The sequence below is a fragment of the Clavelina lepadiformis genome, chromosome 4 (genome assembly GCF_947623445.1).
Source record: "Clavelina lepadiformis chromosome 4, kaClaLepa1.1, whole genome shotgun sequence".
Classification (NCBI taxonomy): domain Eukaryota; kingdom Metazoa; phylum Chordata; class Ascidiacea; order Aplousobranchia; family Clavelinidae; genus Clavelina; species Clavelina lepadiformis.
In genome coordinates, this window is record NC_135243.1 from 11,133,880 (window position 1) to 11,155,693 (window position 21,814).

Genomic DNA, 21,814 nt, shown 5'->3' on the forward strand with positions numbered 1-21,814 from the left:
AATAGCATTTTAACTAAACACATCTTCACTACGTCTTAGATAACTTTTGCCTCGTGCTTTAAAACAAAATATTAGTTTCCTTACGACTATTAACAAAAGACGGAAAGATGAAAAGAAGACGACAAAAGGAGGATTTAAACATTTTGCAGAAACTGAGCTTTAACAATCACTCAAACAATGACGTGTAAAAACAAAACTCGCACGGGTGAAAGTGCAGTAACTAGGCAAACCGCAGGCATATAATGACAGTAACGGTCAGGCGCATTCACAATCAGTCCTGCAATCAGTAATCAAAATGAAAATGCACAAAAAATCAAAGGATGAGGACACGAAAATTTTGCAAAGAGAGGCATTAGTAAAATCAATGAACGCGAAATAAATTCCTTAAAATCGTTCAAAGTTTTTTGCTATATTGGTCTGTCGACATTGACATAATTTTACTTAACAGCAATTGGGAAGTAATTTCGGGCCACATAACCGGTACGATTGGTTTGACGTCATCAGATGACCCTATTATGGTTTTTGGGGCAAGGGAGATGAAATCATGGCGGAGTCCCAGTCACGGGGAAGTCCCTTTCTTCCTCAGCAAGAAGCCCAAAGTGAGCAATTTGCTTGATACTTTTAACAACTGGTTGACGTGTGACATACACATGCAAAATTTGCATATTTTGCCTGTTTTTCTAAAGCTAATTTAACAAATTAAAACTTTCCAACTTTCTGCGTTTTAGGTATGTTGCATTTAAGCTAAAACCATAAAGATTTGACATACCGTTACAGAAACTGGTTTTAGACATGGGAGGAGTGGTGCCATGTGATGGCTCGGGCAATTTCAGCGTTTCTGATTACAATTTAATTGACTTGGACATTGTAGTAATACCTCATAGCGATGAAATTGTAGAATCAATTAACTGTGATGATAGAAAGCTACACTGTGACGGAATGAACTTGTTTATGCTTACGCAAGGTGGTGCTTTAGACAAGGTTCACAAGTCACAAGAATGGTGAGATTTTGACTTGTCCTTGACATGTTTGACATGTTGTGCGCATCATATAGCTATTCTACTCGTAGAGACATCTTTATAGTTTAACTGAATGGCAGGATGTGCTTGAAGGGTTAACTACCTTCACAATAGTTCACAGAAATAGCATTTGTGTTCTATCAAAGGTACTCTACGTACGGCGGAGTTGTGGAGATATCTCTCGAGTGGACAACAGATGCAGTATTCGACATGTTGTCAAAGAGTCGGATAGGAATAGTAAATCAATCTTCAACACCGGACTCACTAAGTGGGAAGGGTGATAAGAATATAGGATCATGTAGATTTTGTACAACTCGGTGGGATCCTGGATCATCTTCGGATAAATCTTGCAAGATCTTCATGATGGAGAACCGGAAAGGAGTTAACATCAAAGTACTGTGATATTCACTTTCTTGAAGTCTGTTACATTCGATTTTATGGGCTGGTTTTAAAATCATTTTTTGTACAAAATTTTCAAAAAGAACGTTGTGTTTGCAGCCGAAGCAAGATATTACTCACCGACTAAACCACGGAGAAACCTGGAAGATTGAAACGGTTTCTACTAGCTTTGGTCGACCACTTAAAAACGCTACTGTAGAGATAGAAATTGTAAAAAACTTCACTGGAATGGAAGAATGCAAACTGAATCCAGTAAGCCTCATTTGTATTTGCGAATAAAACGTTGGCACAATTCCTATAGAATATGTATTTTGCAGTCTCCTTGCTCACCGGAAATTGCCCAACCGACAGACATTTTTGAACTGAATAATTCTGTATATACCGATGTCAATGGATTGGCGGAGTTAAGCATAAGCGTTGTTGGGAAACCCGGATTTCCACGCAAATGCGGATTGGATGGACAAGTAAAGATAAGCTTTAGACAATATAAGTTATACTATATACTGTACAGTAGAGTAATTATACACTGTATACCAGGGGTGGCCAAACTGCGGCTCTTTGAGCCTTTGATTGCGGCTCTTTAATGAATTAGCATTGTTGAATTAGACATGCATTTTCCCGGTCTAAACGAGTTGTTTGATCAGATTATGAAACAATGCGTTCTATCACACGTAGTAACAATTGACTCATTGTTTCATTTCATTGACTCATTGTACGACTTGTATTTTTTTACAAAATACCCTATGAAATAGCATTTTAACTAAACACATCTTCACTACGTCTTAGATAACTTTTATGCGTTGCTTACATGACCTTGCTTATAAAAGAAAAACCTTTCATTTCGGTGAAATCTCTCCTATTATCTCCGTCTCGGTCAACTTTTACCCCCTTAAACGTGTGATAAATACCTCTTAATAAAGTTATGTTTTATTTTGTTGCTGTCCTATTGTTAGTTTGCTTTGCTGATAGTAATATTCCAATTTATGGTGTTGTATTCTGTTACAAAGGTATCGTATTTTAGCTTATAATTGTATTATAATGTTAGGCAAAATAGTGTTTTACCCCCTGGCACGTTTTTGGTCATAACTTTTTTTCCCCAAGGTACAAAAAATGACAAAACCCATCATTGAAAAGCTGATAAAATTATCTTTCCAACAGTATATAATACGTCTTTATAAGAATTTTTTCTAGGTTGACCAAAAATTCTACAGTACTAATATGATTAAAGAACTTTTGGTTGAAAGAAAAAAGATTTTGCCACCTCTCCATATCAAGCTGGGGCTGATAAAAAAATTTGTAAAGGCTTTAGATAAAGATGGTGATTGTTTTAAATATATTTGTAGATGTCTTCCAGGACTGACAACCGAAAAATTGAAAGCAGGCATTTTTGATGGGCTTCAAAGTCGCAAAATAATCAAAGATTGAAATTTCGGAACAAGCATGAACAGTGTGGAATTCCAAGCTTGGTCTTGTTTTGTGTCTGTGATGAAGAACTTTTTGGGAAACCGCAAGGCAGAAAAACTATGCAGAGCTGGTAGAAAATATGCTCGAGGCCTACCAACAGGTAGAGGCAAATATGAGTATTAAAGTGTAGTTGGATAAACTTCCTGACCATTTGGGAGATTTTTCTGAAGAACAACGGGAGAGATTTCATCAGGACATAAAGGTGATAGAAGAAAGATTCCAGGGCAGATGGGACAAAAACATAATGGCAGACTATACTGCTGGTGTTTTTAACGTGATTGTCCTGACGTCCGCCATAAAAGAAAGTCATACAAAAAGCGATTCACCAGCAACTATATATAAAAATAAACTTATTATGCTCTGATTCATTTAATATTGTATTATTCATGCATTTGGTTATATTACTGACTATTGTCCAAGTGTATTACAATTGGCTGAGATCTGAAACCTAACATTGCGTTATGTGTGACATGAGTGAGGTTTCCGAAAGAGAAACATCTAAATATCTGACAAAGTAGAGCCAATTGAGAAAAACGATTGCCATTTTTTAAATCAGTGACCCGAACTTAGCCTAACATCGTTGTCAAATTTTTGGCATAAAAAATCGTGTTGACCGGTGTTATATGAGTATGACGTTACTTGTTTAGGCATATAGGCCTAATTGTTCCTGGGTGGTTGAGTATCTTGGTAATTGTAATTCTAAATAATTTTCAGCACATTTTTAATTTCCAAACTTATATTCTAAAATGGCCAATTTGGTTTTTGCTTATTGACTTCAGGTTTAGAAAAGCTTCGTGTACAGTTTTGAAAAAGTAAGAAATTCTTTGAGAAATTTATACTACAAAATTTGTGCCAAACGAAGCTAAAGGCCGAGTTGCGAAAGCTGCCACCCAAAGTTTCCTTCGAAAAAATAAGCGTATCTGACAAAAACAACGAAAGAAGAACATTTTGTAAACTAAATACTACGTAAGCACCATATAAAGCAATTACTTATTAGGAAAGTGCTTCCAACCTAATCGTTTGAGCGTTTCTTCACCTTACAAATCAAGTTTTTTATGAAAGTTCAATTTTTGTCAATTATAAGGAAAAGTTTTAAGGCATAGAAGCGTTCATTCAGTCCCATTATTCTACAAATATCATATTCCTTACTAAAACGAACTATAACAACAAAATGTCAAATTATACATATATTTTAAACCATTTCTTGATGAACTACATCCATCTATATAGTACGCGATGAACCATCTACGAAGTGATAAATTTTATATTCATATAAGAACTATACTGTATGTGAGAATTGATCTTTTATCAGAGACATTTTTGTAAAACACATGCAAGAAAGATATTTCTTTTATTTCGTTTATAGTAATCATAAGGGCAACTACAACTCCCGAGAAGTTGTTGCCAAACTTATAGACGAAAGTGTTTTAGTATTTCTTGTTGTAGTACTCACTGATGAGCAAGGAGATAGCGTTTTTGTGATAGTACTGCTAATGGGTCGCTCCAGCGACGAAATTCCTCTGTAAAAATTTAACATTTTACATTTTAACATTTTAGGAAATAAACAGTATAATGGAAAGTAATACAGAGTTATTAAACATCTCTTAAGATTAAAAATGCCAGTTGGCACGCAGAACAAATATCTTTAAACACTTGCCTTGGAAGAGCTGATGTTCTGTGGCGAGTAATAACAGTATTTGCATGCTTAATTGAACTTTGACCTTTTTTTCGAATGTAATTTGGCATATAAGGTTCACTGATCGGGTCTATTTCATGACAAGGAAGAGAACAGTAGACAATTGGGTACTTATCGCTCCACCTAAATTTGAATATGCCTAAATATTATAATGCAACATTCTAAAGATATAAGCCTACAAACCAGAGTGCATAGAACAAGTCAGAACATTTCCGGAACAAATTTTGAAATTGTCGTAGGCATAACTACAGTAGCGTAATCATTGTAAATTGCTTTATTGCTTGGTAAATCGAAAACTTAACCTTATTCCGCCATTTATTTGTGCTTTTTTGTGCCTTTTCTTTGGCTTGTAGTTGATTTGGCCCAAAACAGAACTTTGGATACCTTCTTTTGCCAAATGACTATATGTTCTTTCAATCTACAGAAATTTATAGACTGCAAATGAAAAAACGTTTTGTTACTTTCACTGTATAGGTCTTATTTTATAGATGGGTTATAAAATGCTTTCTTTAAATATAAGAATTTTTATGTTTAGTACTTCTGGCCTCTCCAAGTCAAAATTATCCTGCCTGTTTCAGGATTCTCCCCGAAACGTACCTTTTCGTGGGGCTCCGTGGCAGTAGAAATAGAATGAGGTGAATCATCCAGCCACACTGTCAAACTATTCTTTCGAGATGTGGATGTTCGATTTTTTACTGAGATTTCCTGTGTTGATAAAGAAAACTGTCTTGTTCTACATCATTGTATTTTACGATGAATTCTATATACTTTGCCGCTTTTCAAACATTCTCGTGCTAATTGGAATTTTGCAAACCCTTTTCTATGTAACCGACAACCAACCGTATGAAAATTGGAAAATTAGAAATGTCTCGCATTTTTGGTTGCACGTATGATCTGTTACAGGTCGAGCATTACTTTGAAATATTGACTTAATTATCAATTGGTAATATATTTACTGTCGAGTTCTAATCTAATCTGACTCCAAAATACTGTAACTTTCAGAAAGGGTTGAGTGTCCAGTTCAGAAACAGTCCAAACTTATCAATTAAATCTACATTGTAATAAAGTAACTTCTACGTATTATTAATTTATGTATAAATTTTTCTGCATAAAAACGTACCATGCGAAAGATAAACATCACATATAGGCTACTGTAAACTCTGTGCATTCGCTTCACTAAATAGTCGAATACAAACACTACAAATGTTTCGGAAAACATGAAATGACTATGATAGTAGATGACTGACCGGTTTGGTCAACACAGTTAAGTTATAATTGTGCAATAAAAATTTATCGTGCATGTAATGTATGAACGCGTTGTTATGGGCCTTTCGGCCAGGCAAAATATCATACATATGCGTTGTAATTTACTTCTTTACGTTCTTGCTTAGGTAAGTTTGCATCTGCTGTGGCTATAATGTTTTTTGATTCAAACCTATGTGTACAAGCACAGCTATTACAATGCCACACAGAGACACAGGATGGTAAAATGAATACTTAAACAGACATCAAACTTATTTGTGATATGCATATTTCCAAACGAATAACCAAGCATAAGACTCGTTATAGGATATGATATTATAACTGAAATAATTACCTGTAACAAAATTTTGTTCACTTCACTAAATCGCTCCTTGATCTCTTCTTTTGGTTTAAGGGGATTCACAGTGTGAAAAAAGGCACCAGCTTTACCAACAAAATTGACTGCATTTTTAATTTGTTTCCATTGGGCATGACAACCACCTTTGATTACGCGGAGACTTGTGGGAGAACCCACCCTGCGGATGTCTTCTGGAATTGCGACTGGTAGATGTTTTTCCTAAATAGACATGTTTGAATATGGACTTCTTGTTGATATAAAAGGACTTTGCTGACCTTTATGGGAAATTGTAGTCTCCAAAGTGACTTTTGCCCAAATGTGCCGATATACCGACCTAATGTTGACCATAATCTTACACTACAGTCCGTGCTTGCTGTAGCTACTAAAGCTTTTTTCTTCATGAACGCTATTGATGTTACGGCATTTATGTGTCCACGGATTGCCCAGCGTAGTGGAGGCGCTTGGTCGAATGGTATATACGTTGGTCTTGTAAATCGCTACAAACAAAATCATAAGAAATTAACCCAGTTGAAGATAATGTCATTGCCGATTAGACAATACGATAAAGTACGATAAAGATTATATAAAAGAAAAGGTCTTGCTGCATAGTTTACACTTTATCTCAATTCTACTTAAGGAATAGGAGCAACACAAAAATATCTAACCCCATCCACAAAGCAGCATTCAGATGATTTTTGAGAATCATGAGTTGCATTTGCCTCAAAAAAATTTCTCCGTTGCAATACCGACCGTTGGTCGCAATAAGAAGTAATATCCCACATCTTAATGTACCCACGACTATCCCCTAAAAAAACAAGTAACAAAATGTAGACTCTATGAGCATTAGTATACATTAATGCTAACATTAAGTCTGCCTTAGTCAATTTTAGCTTAAGCATAGTTTCAGTGTAAAGTCACTGTTGAAATGTGTTTAAAACTTAACTTGTAAGCTAATAGTGACAAACTTAAAAGTCTTCATATTGTAAGCGTCAAAGAAACGTATCTGGAAAAATTGTGTTTTCACCCGTCATTAAAAGTTCACTTTCATCATCTGACTCCATAGCAAGAACAGCTTCATTTTTATCTTGTGTTGCATCAAAATAACCGAGTAAACCACCCTTTTGGTGAATAGACCAAGCCACAACCAAACCTAAAGACACGGCTGCCAGTAAAACTGCGGTATTTTGATCGCTTTGACGTTCTTGGAGAAGATGAAGTTTATTTATAGCCTTGTTAGCATGAGTATTATTATGCTTCTTTTGCTTGGCAAACAAGTCACTAGCATCATCATTATATTCTTTGCTCGAATCAGAATCTGTAATACCATTTACAATTAGAACAAGCGTGGGTATATCTGCACTAACATAGGCTATACTTTGCATTAAGACAAAGTAATTTTAGCTTTGCACTTGACACTTTTCCTTATACACAAACAACGAGTTGTTTCTACCGTAAGTGAAACAAATTCTGACATGGAGATTATAAACCCCAAACAAGCTTGGTAAAAGTCAAAATAATTAAAAAAGCCTCACCATCGCAAAATTTTCTCTCCTTCACCCAGGGAAGATAGTCTGGTAACCAAAGCCCAATATTAGTTGAATATTTCTTGTTGTGCGTTTCTTCTGAAGAAATATGTTCTCCTTTAGGTAAATTTATTGTTGGCGACACGCTACTTGAAGTCCAAGCTATAAATGCAAATCGTATAACATTGCAATAAACAAGAAAGATCTTGTTGCTAACCCTATTTTACATGGGTGCCCAAGACGGGCTTTTTGACCCCACCTCTAAAATACATGTTTTGCTTAAGGTAAAGTTATGAAACTTGGCAGTCATATTTATAAACCCCTCTACGGAGTACCTATTAAAAAACTAAACAATATTTTTTTCATTTGTGTTTTCCATAACGTCAGTTTCAACATGAGCTGGCATGATTTGGATGTATTTTTTCTGTCAGGCACATTTTATTTACAGTTTTTGTCTCACTCGAATTTACTGGATACCTTGTTACATGCCAAGCGACTTGAAGTATCCTTTTTTGGAAAATTTTTGATTTATGACCCTGAAACAGAAAAACTGTTTTACGCAAATGACGCAGCGTTACGTTTGGCATGCTCACTGCTTTTATCCCGTTGCGTAGTAGTACAGAAATAAAACGCCAAACGTTGCCTGCTATTCCTATTACGTGGCCTGCATCCCATTGCATGAGTATAATGACAGTTTGACGCGGAACTGCTTGAACTACTCCAGAAAAAAGGAATAACAGCATTACTCAACCGCCACTTTACCAAATTTTTTTATCTACTGTATATTCTCCATAAGTAACACTGCTGCAGGTTGCCCGTCATAATTGATTGAAGAATGTTTGCTTGACGGTCACACTTCAACCGATTTACTTCACTCTTACGTAAGAGTTGATTTTTGATCAATGATTTGAAATGTACGTGAATCAATTCAAAGTGCTTTACGGTTCAACAAAATAACTTACAGTGATAAGTAGGGCGATTATTTTTTGACTTGTCAAAAAAAGTCAAAAATTTGTCAAATTTACAGCTTTAGGTCAAAAAATTGTCAAAGTAGTTTAAAAAGTCAAAATTTTTTACCAAGTCAAAATTGTTTAAAAACTGCATTGTCGTGGTGTCGTAGAGGTTGCACTATAGGTGAACTTGTCATTTTACATTGTACACGTTGTAGCCTACTTTATACTGTTGTAAATGGCCCATTGTCTACTTATTGTGAATCAGCTCTTGTTTCGGTTTTGCTTTACATACATCATGTATCTTTAGTTTGGAGTGTTTAGACAAATGTGTTGAACAGTTTTTGTTGTGTTTTAGTTGCATTTTTTTGGCAGTGATTTGTAATTAGCTCATTTCCCTTTTAAGAATAGGCTAGGTCTGTGTTCAGATTTTTGCCCTTCTTTACTACAATAAATTTTAACTTTTTGTACAATAATGCGTAACTTAACTTCTTGAGTTCTTCATACGTCAAAATTTGTCAAAAAAATGTTTTTCAGTGTCAAAATTTGTCAAAATTTTCAATTTTTAGGTCAAAAAATAATCGCCCTAGTGATAAGTATTGTATAACCGCTCATGTGACACGCGAAGAATCTAAAAAACTTAATATCATTTCACGGTTTTGTGATGAGCTTTTCTCTTGAGAAAAGGAGCAAAATGTGTGAGACTCGTAACAAAAACTTGGCAAGATGTTTGACCAAATAAAATCTAAGTCAATTAATTATAAGGAAAATAAAACTTCTGTATATAAATTAGTGAGACTTGCCCAAAAGCTATTTTTCGACCTGGCGCTGGTAAACCTGTGTCCAAATGCAACGCATCACAGCTTGATGTGTTGGCAGACACGCGGCATTGATAGTACAGTGCAACAAAAAGTGGAAGCTTTTGCGGCGGCAGGACAGAGAGAAAAAAAAACAGGGAAAAAGCCATTACGTCAGGCAGAAATGAGCAATATTATAGACCTAGGTGCAAGAAAACGGCCAAAACTCAAAAATTGTATACCCGGCGAAGACATCTAAAACATCGACAATTTCATGAATAATAATGTTTGGGTAAAGTCAAGTGCTCTCGACTTATTGCAGCGCTCTAGTTTTATTTAAGACCACAATAATTGCAGAGGGGTACAAAAAGCGCTTTTTTAATTTTATAAATTATCTTCTACATTTATATGTGTGAAATTTACTCAGTCTACATGTGTGTGTGTACGTCATAAACCTGAAAGACTTTTTCAATTGCGGGATCTAGAAACGTCAAATTTTCACAGAATTTACAACTAATAACCGGAAAGAACATAACTACCTTCGATTTTTGAGCAAATCTATGTGGATCGCGTCAGGAGTGAAAATCCGGCCCCAGAACCCTTCTTTCCGGCCGCGTTGGAAGGAAAACGATTGATACAAGTAGGGGTAAGCATGCGAACCCAGCACGAAAACTAGCCTGGAATTTGTTGAACGTTTTGTTTTCAGTGAACGTAGGTTGGGTCGATTTCGACAATTAAAATATTTTAAATATGGCAAAACATCCCTCTTTCTCACTGCAGAATCGGTTTTCTTTTAACTGCAACAAGAAGCGAAAAAATTTAATGTTTACCGGCCTTACGCGTGCCGTGAAACCAACAGGAGCATCGAAGCATTGTTGCCACATAACTAACTTTCAAATATCACACTTTCTTTGTGACGTGTTGCGTCAGACAGGAATTTATTGCACTATGGCATACAAGAAAGTGTAATTTGTGTATGTAACGCGGGAACGTATTACCGATCTTACTTTAATAGGTTGTAGTGTATATAATTACGTCAGTCTGATTACAGGCAAATATCATGATCGCCTAGCAGTTTCCTCAACGCCTCTAACCATTTTCCTTATTATTTCAACTATGATTTCTATGGCGCATCACGGTTCGTATCACATATTCCAGTTTATGTCGTTGTTTCTGGCTAAAGTATTGTCGAGCTGTATGTACTACCCACTTTTATCTTCCTTCATTTACCTTTTTGCAAAGGTATTTTGCAGTGAAACTTTACAAAATCTTTGTAACTCTGTTAGCGCTATTTTTAAATACGATTTGTGGATAAATCGAATAATTATTAACATAGAACGGGATAATGCAGTATTATCACATGTCAAAGTAATAGCGATATTAATTTAACCAATGGTACGAAACAAAGACACTTTGCCGTAAGGGTGAAGATACGATTTGCTGTACGTGGAATAGTTCTAAACGACCGGATCAGTGAAAGTTAATAACATCAAACGAATTCTATAAAGAAATTATAAAAAAGGACAAATTTTTTGTAGAGGACATCTACCATCCAGAGGATGGAAAGACCGCTAGTTTATAATATACTGCAATTAACTAAATATATAAATTGAATAAAGGCATTTGTATAACGTAGCCCACCATTTGCTTTCTTTTTCACTTCTGAATTATTGTGTGGAATTTCTCCTTTAGTGGGGTACGTATCCAACTTGGTGCTGCAATTAAAGTTTTACACTTGTCGATATTATTGCGACCGTTCTCTATTAACTTAATAAATTTATTACACAGCGTTAGCGTTTCTAAGCTTGTTGAAAGCTAGCAAAAACAGGTTAGTGAATTACAAGTTTACCCAAGGCTGCTGTTTGTTCCAAAATGTATCGGCAGTATACTTTCGTTCATGTTTAATACAACCAATACATCTTCGGTGTCAAGCGACCAAACAAATATATCGCCATCGTAAGATGCGGACGCAAACACAGAATCTCGTTTACGATGAGCTGCAAAAGATATTTTTTATTTTCAGTACGAAAGTGACGCATTAATTCATTCCTTGCATTCTTTCATTCAAGAATCTACAGCTATTCGCAAAAGTTGATGCTTTTAGTTTTCAGAGTTAAATTGAAAATAGCGTTCGATTGGAAGACTTGAAAAACAAAACTTGAAACTAATATAATATTGTAACGCGGAAGTAATACGTTAAACTCCACCAAACGTATAACATACGACTTTTCGGGTTAATTAGTGCAAACGTTTTATGAGATAGTGCCAACTAAACATACAATATCAAGTGAAGCTTTTCGTTTAACAGCTCCTATTATGAAATTACAGAAAAAACTAATGCCTTACCAAGGTTTATAACATCATCTCCGTGTGATCGTCTAAATTTCCTAAAGCTCTCATCATCGTAGGAGTCGTTGTACACAGTGATATTTTTGTCCCATCCCGCTGAAAAGATACGGCTCTTACAAAACACTATGCTTGTTATTTCAAGATTGCTAGTTTTCTTCAGACGCCGCAAACATGCACCGTTGTTGAAGTTCCACAAAGCAATAGATCCATTATGCAAACCTAAACAGCAATGTATATTTATCGTAACTCCATGCCTAGCGGGGTTACCAACGACCACGTAATGCAGTGGTCGGCAAGCTGTGGGCTGCGGCCCAAATATGGGCTTTCAAGCAAAATATAATGGGCCGCATATTGTACCCTGTAATGAAGTGAATGTGGGCTGAGTGATAACTTCAGTGTTTTTATTCTATTAGTCTGGTTACTTCGGAGCGCTAGCAACCACTTCTTGATGTTTTTCTATCTGAAGTAAAGGTTAACTACAACTATAACGGCAAACATCTGGAAAACACACACAGCAACCTCACACTCACATAGAATCTGGTTAACACGATTCAGACAACATCAACTTTGTAAAGTCACACATCAGTTAGCGAACAGTAATATACAGAGGTTGAAGCCTTATTTTATTAGTAACGATGATACGATAATTTCGAACAAAACGTGAAGGTTGAATCTAAATTTCATGTCTCATAATTAACATTAAATTTAAGGTAGTGAGAGCTAACTGCTATAGTTAGCTAGTGGAATTTCAACCTCGATCGCACAAATCAATGCATATTTTAGTTTCAAGGCCGCAGTACAAATTAACATAAGTGATGCCAGTCAACTGCCTGTAAATTGCAGGTTACCGTATATTGCTAAAACCTGTGGAAAGCACGTAACTAGATTAAAAGTTAGTTGAAGTTATCTTAATAGCTTCAAAAAATAATGTCTGCTGCGAAAAAAAGAAAAGCACAGCGAAATTATTAGTTAGCCAGTAATATTTACTGCATTAGGCTAAGTATATTTCACATGTGATGTAGGGCCTTCATTTACCAAGAAAGTGAAAGTTTGGGCCATCGTAATAAAAGTTTGCCGACCACTGACGTATTGTATAGCTATAACCATAGAATACTAACAGCTACAGAAGGCTCGCGGGTGTTTGTTGCTTTATGGCATAAAATGTGTCACACGTGTTTGCGACTAATTCTTGTAGCTTATGTGTATTCCACATGACCGTGTTTAATATGCAGTTATGATAACGCACAACATACTTAAGCCCCTATAATGGACTCTGTCACGTGAGGTTGGAGTTTACGGCGCATGACGTCATTTAACCATGGTGATTGACATTACAAAACTGGATCGAAAGGTATTCGACGCAATGCTGAAATATTTTCAATTGTTTAGGTAATAATGGCATAGGTAAAAATGACACAAGTGGGAAAATAAGAATGGCACATAGCGAAAGATAGGTGAAAATTTCACAATAAGTCGACGATGAGATGAAATGAGTGATGGGTTGTTCCAGCAAAGGCGGTCAAGGCCACACAAAGTATCCCGAATTTATGTAATAGAATTTTATTTATTTTTGTTGGAACATATTACTTTAATTTGCTTGACGTTTTCGTTCATCTTTGCGATGTTGTTTATTTCACTTTGATTGGCGCGTGCTGAGGTGAGAACTTTCTATTCTCCATATATTTCTGTTCCGTTTAGCCTGCACCAAACCTTTGGAATAGAAATTTTGCTGGCGTTCTCATGATATTGAAGTGCTTGCTTGGAAAACACTCATTCTTCTCGAAAAGTCAAAGCATTCATATTATTCAGTTTTTAACTTTTTAATTGACGCTAAGCTCCACAAATTGTCAACACATCTCCAATTGATAATAATATTTGATCTTGCATTCTGTTTTATCAATTTTCATTTTTCTGTCTGTCATTTTTATCTTTGCCATAATTGCTGTTTATCATTAAATGATATACAACTATACATTAGACAAATGGCAAATGTTTTGTATAAACTACAGAATTTGATCGAGAAACAACCGTAACTTCCCTTTACATAGACAATTTTAAGCGGAAAAAACTGTCGCACCCAAAGCGTCATACTATACAAAATAACAATTGGTTCAATCTAATGTGCATCTGGCAGCAATGTGGGTTGGTTTGTCATTGTTTTGATGATAGCTGACTGGAAGTCCAAGCTAAGATTTAAATTTAGATGTTGACCTATTTCGCGTTAACAAAACCTATATCGCTGTAGAGAATTGACGTAAAGTACTGACCCCTTAGCAAAGATACAGAGTTAAAAATTTAGAATTATCGAATTTTCTTACCTGTTGCTAGTCTTCTGTTTGTTGGATCGAAAGCCATAGCAGTGATTTCAACATCGACTTCAGCACAAAATTGCATTAATTTAATTCCCGTTTTCAGATCCCAGATACATATAGTTGCATCGTCACTTCCAGTGACAATCTTTTCCAAAATGCAACAATGTATTAATAAAATCCGTCTGTTTAGGTCTTAGGAACTCAATTTCAAGTCACATCTCCGTTTTAGCACATTCAAGATATCAATTTTAAATTTTGATAAGTAAATAAAAATTACAAAACAAACGTGAGTAACAGATGTACCAGTCTAACACAACTTAGTGTTTAGAGATATATAGGTATACTACAGAGTGATAGACTATCTTATTGCAATGTTTGTTTATAGCAACCTGTTCAAAAATTGGGTTGTACAAAACACTGCTGATAGGCTTGTTATGAGTTTTAATCTTCTGACGTTTATATAATGAAACGGATGGATTTCGAGGTCGAAACACGCCGATTAGGTTGGTTGCTAGGATTAAGTCTTTATGTCGTTTGTTGAAGTACATCGCGCTAACATCCAAAAGTCCAAGATTGACATTTCGACCATGTATATTTTGCTTGCATGAATAGTCTCTCAAATCCCACACTCTAATGTTTTTGTCCTTACTGACACTACAGTGTATAGAAAAATATATTCTTAGCGATTTAACCCAGAAAGAAAAAAAGATTTGAATAAAAAGACAGTCTTCAAACCAGTTCTCAAATTTTTCCTAAATTAGGCCAACCTTATTATTTGATGATCTCCTCCTCGTACTTGAACCTGTATAACTGCAAAACGATGACCTTTCAGAACCGCAGATGACTTGTCAACGACAAACGGATTCCACATCTTAACGTCACAATCTCTGCTCCCCGTTACGATAAGATTCCAGTCCGGGTCGTAATCTAGACACAGTACACCCTTTCTGATGCGAAACGTAGAACTTCTAAATACATGCAAAGAAAGAAAATTCAGTCCGTACTCGTCCAACCGCACATATAAATCAAAGTAGAGATCGCTCCTCAACATTTTCACAACTATAGGTAAAGTTATTAACCTATTGATTGATATGTGCTGTTCTTGAATTGTTCCAGCTACTTTAGGTGTAATATCGAAAAAGTTTAAGGATTTGTCATCTGTCACGCTGCACGACACAAAACATTCCAGCCCCTGCATGGAAATTGCATACATAACGTTAAAATGTTTCATTTTTTAATTTAAAATACCATGGGTTGTTCTAAGTGGTATTTTATGCACAAAAAATTATAGATATGTTTTTTTCGTAACTATGACTTGACTTTGAGGTGGCACACCCTTGTCGAAATCAGTTACCAGTTTGGAAAAATCTCGGCAACAGATTGAGCGACAGTAGAAATACCATATTCAATGTGTCTGAAGAAGCAGAATTATGTATTTCCTATTCCTATATACCCCAAAATATTGGGGCGCGGGACATAAAAACACAGGAATCGCATTGATGTTAACTTTTTGCTCAGGATTTGCTTTTTTATTTTGTTAAGGTGGAAATCGACAACCCTTTTTTGTTAAGCTCTAATCTCCATTTCTGATGGACATGAAGCCAGTTACCAGTTTCCTGGTTACTTATTGAAAACGCGAAGTTGGTTACCGGTTCTCTGCGTACTTATTCAGTTACTTATTCGCGGTTGAAAATCACTAAACGGCGCCTAAAATCACTTGCTACTTCTTGTAAAAACCACGATTTAAAATCAAATCATAAAAAATTCAAAACGCATTTATAATAAATTCGAATTAGTTTGTATACACCCAAATATTGTTTATAGAACTAAAAATAGGAAAAAATTCAAATGTATCTATATATATGCAGCATACTTCATTTAAATTTGATACTGTATGTATTACTTGTATACTGTAAGCAAACGTTGCCTCAACTAATCTGTAATTGGCCCTGAAGGTAGTTTTGCAAAATGCTGATTATTATTTGCTGCAAGCTTATAGTTTGTATCAATTACATGAAGTATATAGAAAAAAACTGAGAAAAGTTTATTACTGTTCAATTCGACATTAAATTTGAGGCAAGGCCTTACATGCCGAAATTATGGTATATACGTAGCGACGTGTAAAATTTGAAATGCGCAATATGTTGGCCATACCAAGAACAGTCTTTCAACACGTTGGAATGCTCGCAGAGAATTTTAGAAGCAAGTTCAATAAAACCTAAGCAATGATAAAACTGCGCTCGAAATACATTACAACAAATACCACTCACATGTTGTCAAAAAACACCAACGATTGTAGCTTGTTACATTGTCATCTTCACATACAACAACCACAAAAGGAACATCTTGACGTTGCGGAAACCTATTGGATAAGCCAAGTGCACCCACTTATTCCCTGTGTAATGTTAGAATTCTCCCACGTCTTCTACCGCTAACGGCCAGTCACAGCCAAAACTTATTAAAACCAAATTTATTTGCCAGCAAAGAAGAGCATAACAAAGACCTTCTCTGTAGGGCAGCAAACACAGACTTTAAGACTAATAAGTAATAATAATAACCATTGCGTACTCTTTTTTCTACAGCGATTCAAAGAGCGCTGCGTTTCATGTCTAGGAGTGAGCAGCTTCACTACAAAGTGCTTGAAAACGTGTACAAACAACACGATACTAACATGTACAAACAAACCTAAAATATGAAATACTAAAACTGTTTAAAAAGTATAAAACAATATACGACATCATGTATATCTATGTGCATCGACAACCTGTTACATGCTTTTTAATTGTACGTATCTTTAACTTGAACAACACAAGTCCGATATGTAGCCTATAAGTACAGTATAGTGAAAATTCCCTAATAACAGTAAACATTAAAAACAAGGTGCTGCCAAAAATTCGATAATTTCCCAAATCGTTCTTATCAGCCAATAAGAAACGTGCAGTTTCCGCACTACAATCACATCATTGCTTGTAGAATAAACCTTTCAGAGTTATGTTATGATAAAAGTAGGTTTAAAGCCAAATTCTATATCACTTTAACGGCGAGTCGTGGCACCAGACAGATTTAAAAGAATTCCATAAAAACAAAAGGAACGGTGCACTAATAAATACTGTTAAAAGATAAACGAGATCCATTAAGGCCAGGGCCGCAGCTATTACAAAAACAATAAAGATAGTGAACATGACAAAACGAACAATACTTCAGAGAGAGCACTGAGGCATTAAGAATCACGGTCTAATTTGGTACAAAACTGAAACACTTCTCCTCTCCCTGACCAACGCTAACCTGCATATGACCAACGCTAACCAGCACCAGGAATGTAGTTATAAGTGACATAAAGACGGTGAACGTTCAAAGTGTGTGTGGTGCACAAACTCAACCTTAAATAGGCAAGAGTGCCGAAGACTATCACAAAGGGGAGGACGACAAACCTAACATCATAAAAATTGTTAAAATGTACAAACAACCACAGCCGTATCAAAATCACATTAAACTACAAGCAAATCATTCCCGTGGTGCTTTCCGTCACGTCGTTGCTCTCAATCTTTCAGATCAATCTCTCAATCTCTCAATCTTTCAGTTAGTTACTGTTTTGCCTTTTCGTTGTTTAGTGTTTACACCCTCATAGAGCAGGCAGGGCAGTGTTGCGCGCAATAAAGGCCTAGGCCAGGGGGAAATTTGGACCCTTGCAAAAATGATGTAAGCTTCTATATCTCCTAAACACTGATTTATAAACGGGAGATTGCTTAATTTACACACTATATGCAGATATTCATCACAACGCATTTATTTTACAGGGCAAGAAATCGCGCAAAAAATAAAAACTTCTTACGTTTTCTTGTTGAAAAATAAACTTGTTTGGCTATATGTTAGTACTGTAAATGTTTCACAAGATTTTGTTAGAAGAACGACTGATGCTATTATTAAAAAATATATATATATTAAATATTGGCACTTTTTTACCGGAAAAAGATTGTGCGTTCGAAGCTATTTTTCACGGTTTCTTGTCAACCTAGTTTAATTGTTATAACAAAGTAACCTAAACCTAACCTGAATCTACATTTCAATCTAAATCTAACTCCAATAAAAACTTAAATAATCAAAATCAACGGTTTGCATCAACTTTCTCATAACCTAATCGGCCACCTTTAACAACAGGATGCTTAACCTACAGTACCTATGGTGAAATAGTCACTCTCTAAAATATACATACTGTAGAATGAGAGTTTAGATGTAATCCAAAGCACAATTCAAGAGGACATATCTTGCCCATATGGGCACAAACAGATGCTTAGCTATGGCATTTACAATAATAGCTATGACAGTATAATCAATAAACGAACAAGAATTCGTCTTTCTGAATAATACTTTTTAATTTTTTGCATCGTGCTTCTTTTATAGATGTGTAAGAATGAATGTGATTTACAAATAATAGGCCCCATTATAAAAGTCGTGAACAATTGATTTTTTACGATTTAAAAATTTTTAATTTGCGTGAGCTTTAGATTTTTATTAGAACATAAACAATTTTATTGATCTCCTTCATTGCAGATACTTCACTTTATTTTAGTCGTTTTCTGACATTATTTGGTTAAGGATAATTTTTAATTACTGGAAACTATTTAAGTTTAAATCGTTCTTTTATGTCGTATTTTGCTGTTTGTCTTTTAGACAAAATAAAGATGGCTTGTATATTGTGAAATTTATATTTCTAAAACAACGACTTTCTGGTTAATCCGACAACTAAACCTTGCTGAAATTCTTTTTATTACACCAGTATACGGATCATTAGATTCACACTTAACTATATGGAGAACCGGAATTTGGCGGTATTGCTTCATTATATCAAATCTATAAGTAAACTAATGCAGATTTGTTTAAACTTATATCGAACTTTTGAGCTTGTAAACGTATTTTAAATTTTATAAACAATATTTATTTTGATACAAGCTACAATTCGAACTTATTTGAATTTATCTTAACTTTTAAAAAAATTTTTGATTTTTTTTTTAATTAATATGAGTGTAATGATATATTTTTGTCATTTCAATTTACGTTTATTGTTTGTGTATTTATATATGTAATGGAGAATTTCACATTATGACTTTATTGCACTTTTTGTTGTTTTGAAAAAGAGGTTAGGCCTTATCCCGTTTGTTTCTTTCGTATTATTTTACTTCTCGCCTCTTTTCGTGCGTGTCTTTTTCATGTGTTGAGTTGTATTTTCCTTGTGTTTGTATGCTTTTTGTTTGCACGCAAGTTTTATTTGATTATTGGCTGGGGTAAGGACGTGTTTTTAATTGTGGCTCCTGAACGAGTAGTTAAATAGACATCCCAGCCAGCAGTTGACGTTCTACTTATTATTCCCGTTTTATTAAATGGTGAGCTTGGCCATGTGAGTTATTGCATTAGTGACTGAAGAAAGCCCGGTGATTGCGGGAGCCATTACTTCGATACGAACCTGGCAGTGTACTACAGATTCATCCGTTACAGTGCATTTACATGAAAAAAGAGATACTGGTATAAATTTATTTAAATTTCCATTTGTTTTTAGGAATTTAGTTTGAATCGTTACTTTTACAGCAAGTAGGAAGTAATTTTATGGGTAAAACTTTTGTAATGTATTGTATAGTTTATTTTTCCCCACTAACTGTGCGGGGTGAAAGTTAGGATGCTAACCGTTGTAGCTATAGCAGAATAAATACGAACGAACAATTAAGGAGCAGTTAAAAGTGGGAAGGGCTTAAAACATGCAACATAGCAATAGAAGGTACAAAGAAGTTCCTAAGTTTAATGAAAACAACTGCACTATTGGGAGATCTAGTGAAAATGTTACCTAACAATAAAAACACGATTTGCTTTGCCTTCAACTGAGGAAGCTGCAATTACGAGTTTTGATTTTTTACTTGCTGTTTTCGTTGTTTTGTTTCTTTTTGACACGAAATTCCTGTTAAAGAACGCAATTTTTGCCTGTCGCTCTTGGTAGTGCGATAATCTAAGAAAGTACTAAAGTATTAGTAGCAAGCTATTGCGTTGTACAAGCGATTGATGTTTTTGTTTGACAATTAAATTATTATTCGTTTTGTAGTAGTGGTTTCACGAAGTGGGCCTTCAAAAGCTCTTGAAAGAGTATTCTGGGCCGCGACAAAAAAAGTTTGCCGACCACTGGCATATGTCGTATTTGAGAGAAATTTTGGTTACTCATGTGAGCCTGCGAGCATGAGTGGTCATTATGTCTTAAATTCGGCATATGCCATACTGCATATAATATGAGAGTACAAGAATAGTTTAGCCATGTGGGTTTTAAGATAATTGTAAAGCAGAAATTGAATATTTAGAAATGAGATATGAAAAACATTTCGTCACAGTAACTGATTCAGGTGACTTAGAACTCAAACGAATTCGTTGAAGCCGCTTTACAAACAGAATCACATAACTTTTAAGAGTTTAAATGAGTTCATTAGGTCTGAGGTCACATGACTTTATAATAATTTATTAATGTATTGTAATAAGCAGACAATAAGAGACCTACAATTTAGGGTTTTAATTAACTTAAAATAGAACATACATCTAAAAACAAATAAAAGTTTAACAGTTATTAACTTATTACACAGTAGTACGCGTACATTTTACATCATCTACTGATGTGCGAATATCCACGTAACAGTTTGGTAAACTCACAACGATGGAGTTGTGAGCAAAGATATAACATTTTCAGTATAACAATCATCTCCTGCACTATTTATGCTAAGTATTTTCAAAACGTTTCATAATTCAGTCTTTCCTGTGGGCGCCGTATGCGCGAAGATCTGCGCAATTGGGAGTTGTCATCTGCACGGTATTGTGGTATCGAATTCGTAGTAGGTTGCGGCCGAGGTTGATTCGTTTCGATAAACGTGTCAGCAGGAGTACCGAAATCCCTCTCATGCGAGACATTATTTAATTTTTCATTGGCGGTATCGCTGCGGTCGATGTGAACTTGTGGTGGACGAGTATTAGTAGAAGTATTGCCTTTATTTGATTCCAGGTCTTGTCCAGTCGTAGCTTTAACAATTTCTTCCCCAACCGGTGCTAGATCTCGGATGGGAACCGTGGCTTGTCTTCCATCGAGAAAGCGAACAAAGACATGATCCGGATTTGCTTCAATCAAATCCACTTCCTCTTCTGCGGGTGGTCCATACTTACTGCTGTCATCATGTTGTATTTACAGACATGGCCCAGGATCAAGTAACCAAGACGGCAGCGAATGTCCTGCCACGAATCGTCTTTGATACTGAAATAACCTCTCATGAGGTGTTGCATTGGTAGATGTACATAACAAAGACCTAATTGAATGTAAAGCATCTAAAATAACAGATTCCCATTGTGTTATGGGAAAATTTTGCGACTTCAACGCAAGTTCAATGGATTTCCAAACAATGGAATTATAACGTTCACATTTACCGTTTCCTTGAGGGTTGTAGATAAAAGTTCGACTTGTAGAAATATCTTTGTTGTGAAAAAATGATCGTAGTTCCGATCGTAGTCGATAATGGTAAGCAATTTCCTGTTTGTTGAGGAAGAAGACAGGGGTCCTTTGAAATCTACGCTCAGTCGTTCAAACGGTTGAGTTGCTTTGATGAATGACACTTTTTGATGAATGGCACCTTCTTGGTTTGTAGTAGCGGGGCTTCACTCGGGCGCATAACTGGCATGAAGCAGTCAT

The 21,814-nt window shown here is 35.5% G+C and overlaps 2 protein-coding genes across 10 annotated transcripts in view; one reads left to right on the forward strand and one right to left on the reverse strand.

Moving 5' to 3' along the window:
• Positions 1-21,814, reverse strand: part of LOC143451338 (WD repeat-containing protein on Y chromosome-like) — a 49,533-nt gene that overhangs the window by 8,701 nt on the left and 19,018 nt on the right. For 4 of the 8 annotated variants that reach the window (XM_076951806.1, XM_076951805.1, XM_076951810.1 and 1 more), the window contains 16 exons: positions 15,189-15,301; positions 14,877-15,077; positions 14,499-14,763; positions 14,116-14,254; positions 11,795-12,016; positions 11,298-11,445; positions 11,090-11,163; positions 7,711-7,863; positions 7,203-7,493; positions 6,844-6,983; positions 6,454-6,675; positions 6,176-6,397; positions 5,176-5,283; positions 4,881-4,996; positions 4,540-4,701; positions 4,336-4,402 (listed from right to left, as the gene is read on the reverse strand). In XM_076951806.1, coding sequence (XP_076807921.1) covers positions 4,336-4,402; positions 4,540-4,701; positions 4,881-4,996; positions 5,176-5,283; positions 6,176-6,397; positions 6,454-6,675; positions 6,844-6,983; positions 7,203-7,493; positions 7,711-7,863; positions 11,090-11,163; positions 11,298-11,445; positions 11,795-12,016; positions 14,116-14,254; positions 14,499-14,763; positions 14,877-15,077; positions 15,189-15,301 — 2,643 coding nt within the window. Of the gene's footprint in view, positions 1-4,056; positions 4,403-4,539; positions 4,702-4,880; positions 5,014-5,175; positions 5,284-6,175; positions 6,398-6,453; positions 6,676-6,843; positions 6,984-7,202; positions 7,494-7,710; positions 7,864-11,089; positions 11,164-11,297; positions 11,446-11,794; positions 12,017-14,115; positions 14,255-14,498; positions 14,764-14,876; positions 15,078-15,188; positions 15,302-21,814 lie in introns of those variants that run through there. The other 4 variants (XM_076951809.1, XM_076951807.1, XM_076951812.1 and 1 more) reach the window with 4 other exon arrangements.
• Positions 496-3,720, forward strand: LOC143451339 (uncharacterized). Of its 2 annotated transcripts, XM_076951815.1 has the most exons (6): positions 496-599; positions 778-1,001; positions 1,166-1,412; positions 1,518-1,670; positions 1,736-1,882; positions 2,762-3,720. In XM_076951815.1, exons 1-6 carry the CDS (start codon positions 516-518, stop codon positions 2,807-2,809), a joined length of 903 nt encoding a protein of 300 aa, XP_076807930.1. In that variant the 5' UTR covers positions 496-515; the 3' UTR covers positions 2,810-3,720. The 2 variants fall into 2 exon arrangements, with proteins under 2 accessions (XP_076807930.1, XP_076807929.1); XM_076951814.1 differs by lacking the exon at positions 2,762-3,720 and having other exon boundaries at positions 1,736-2,653.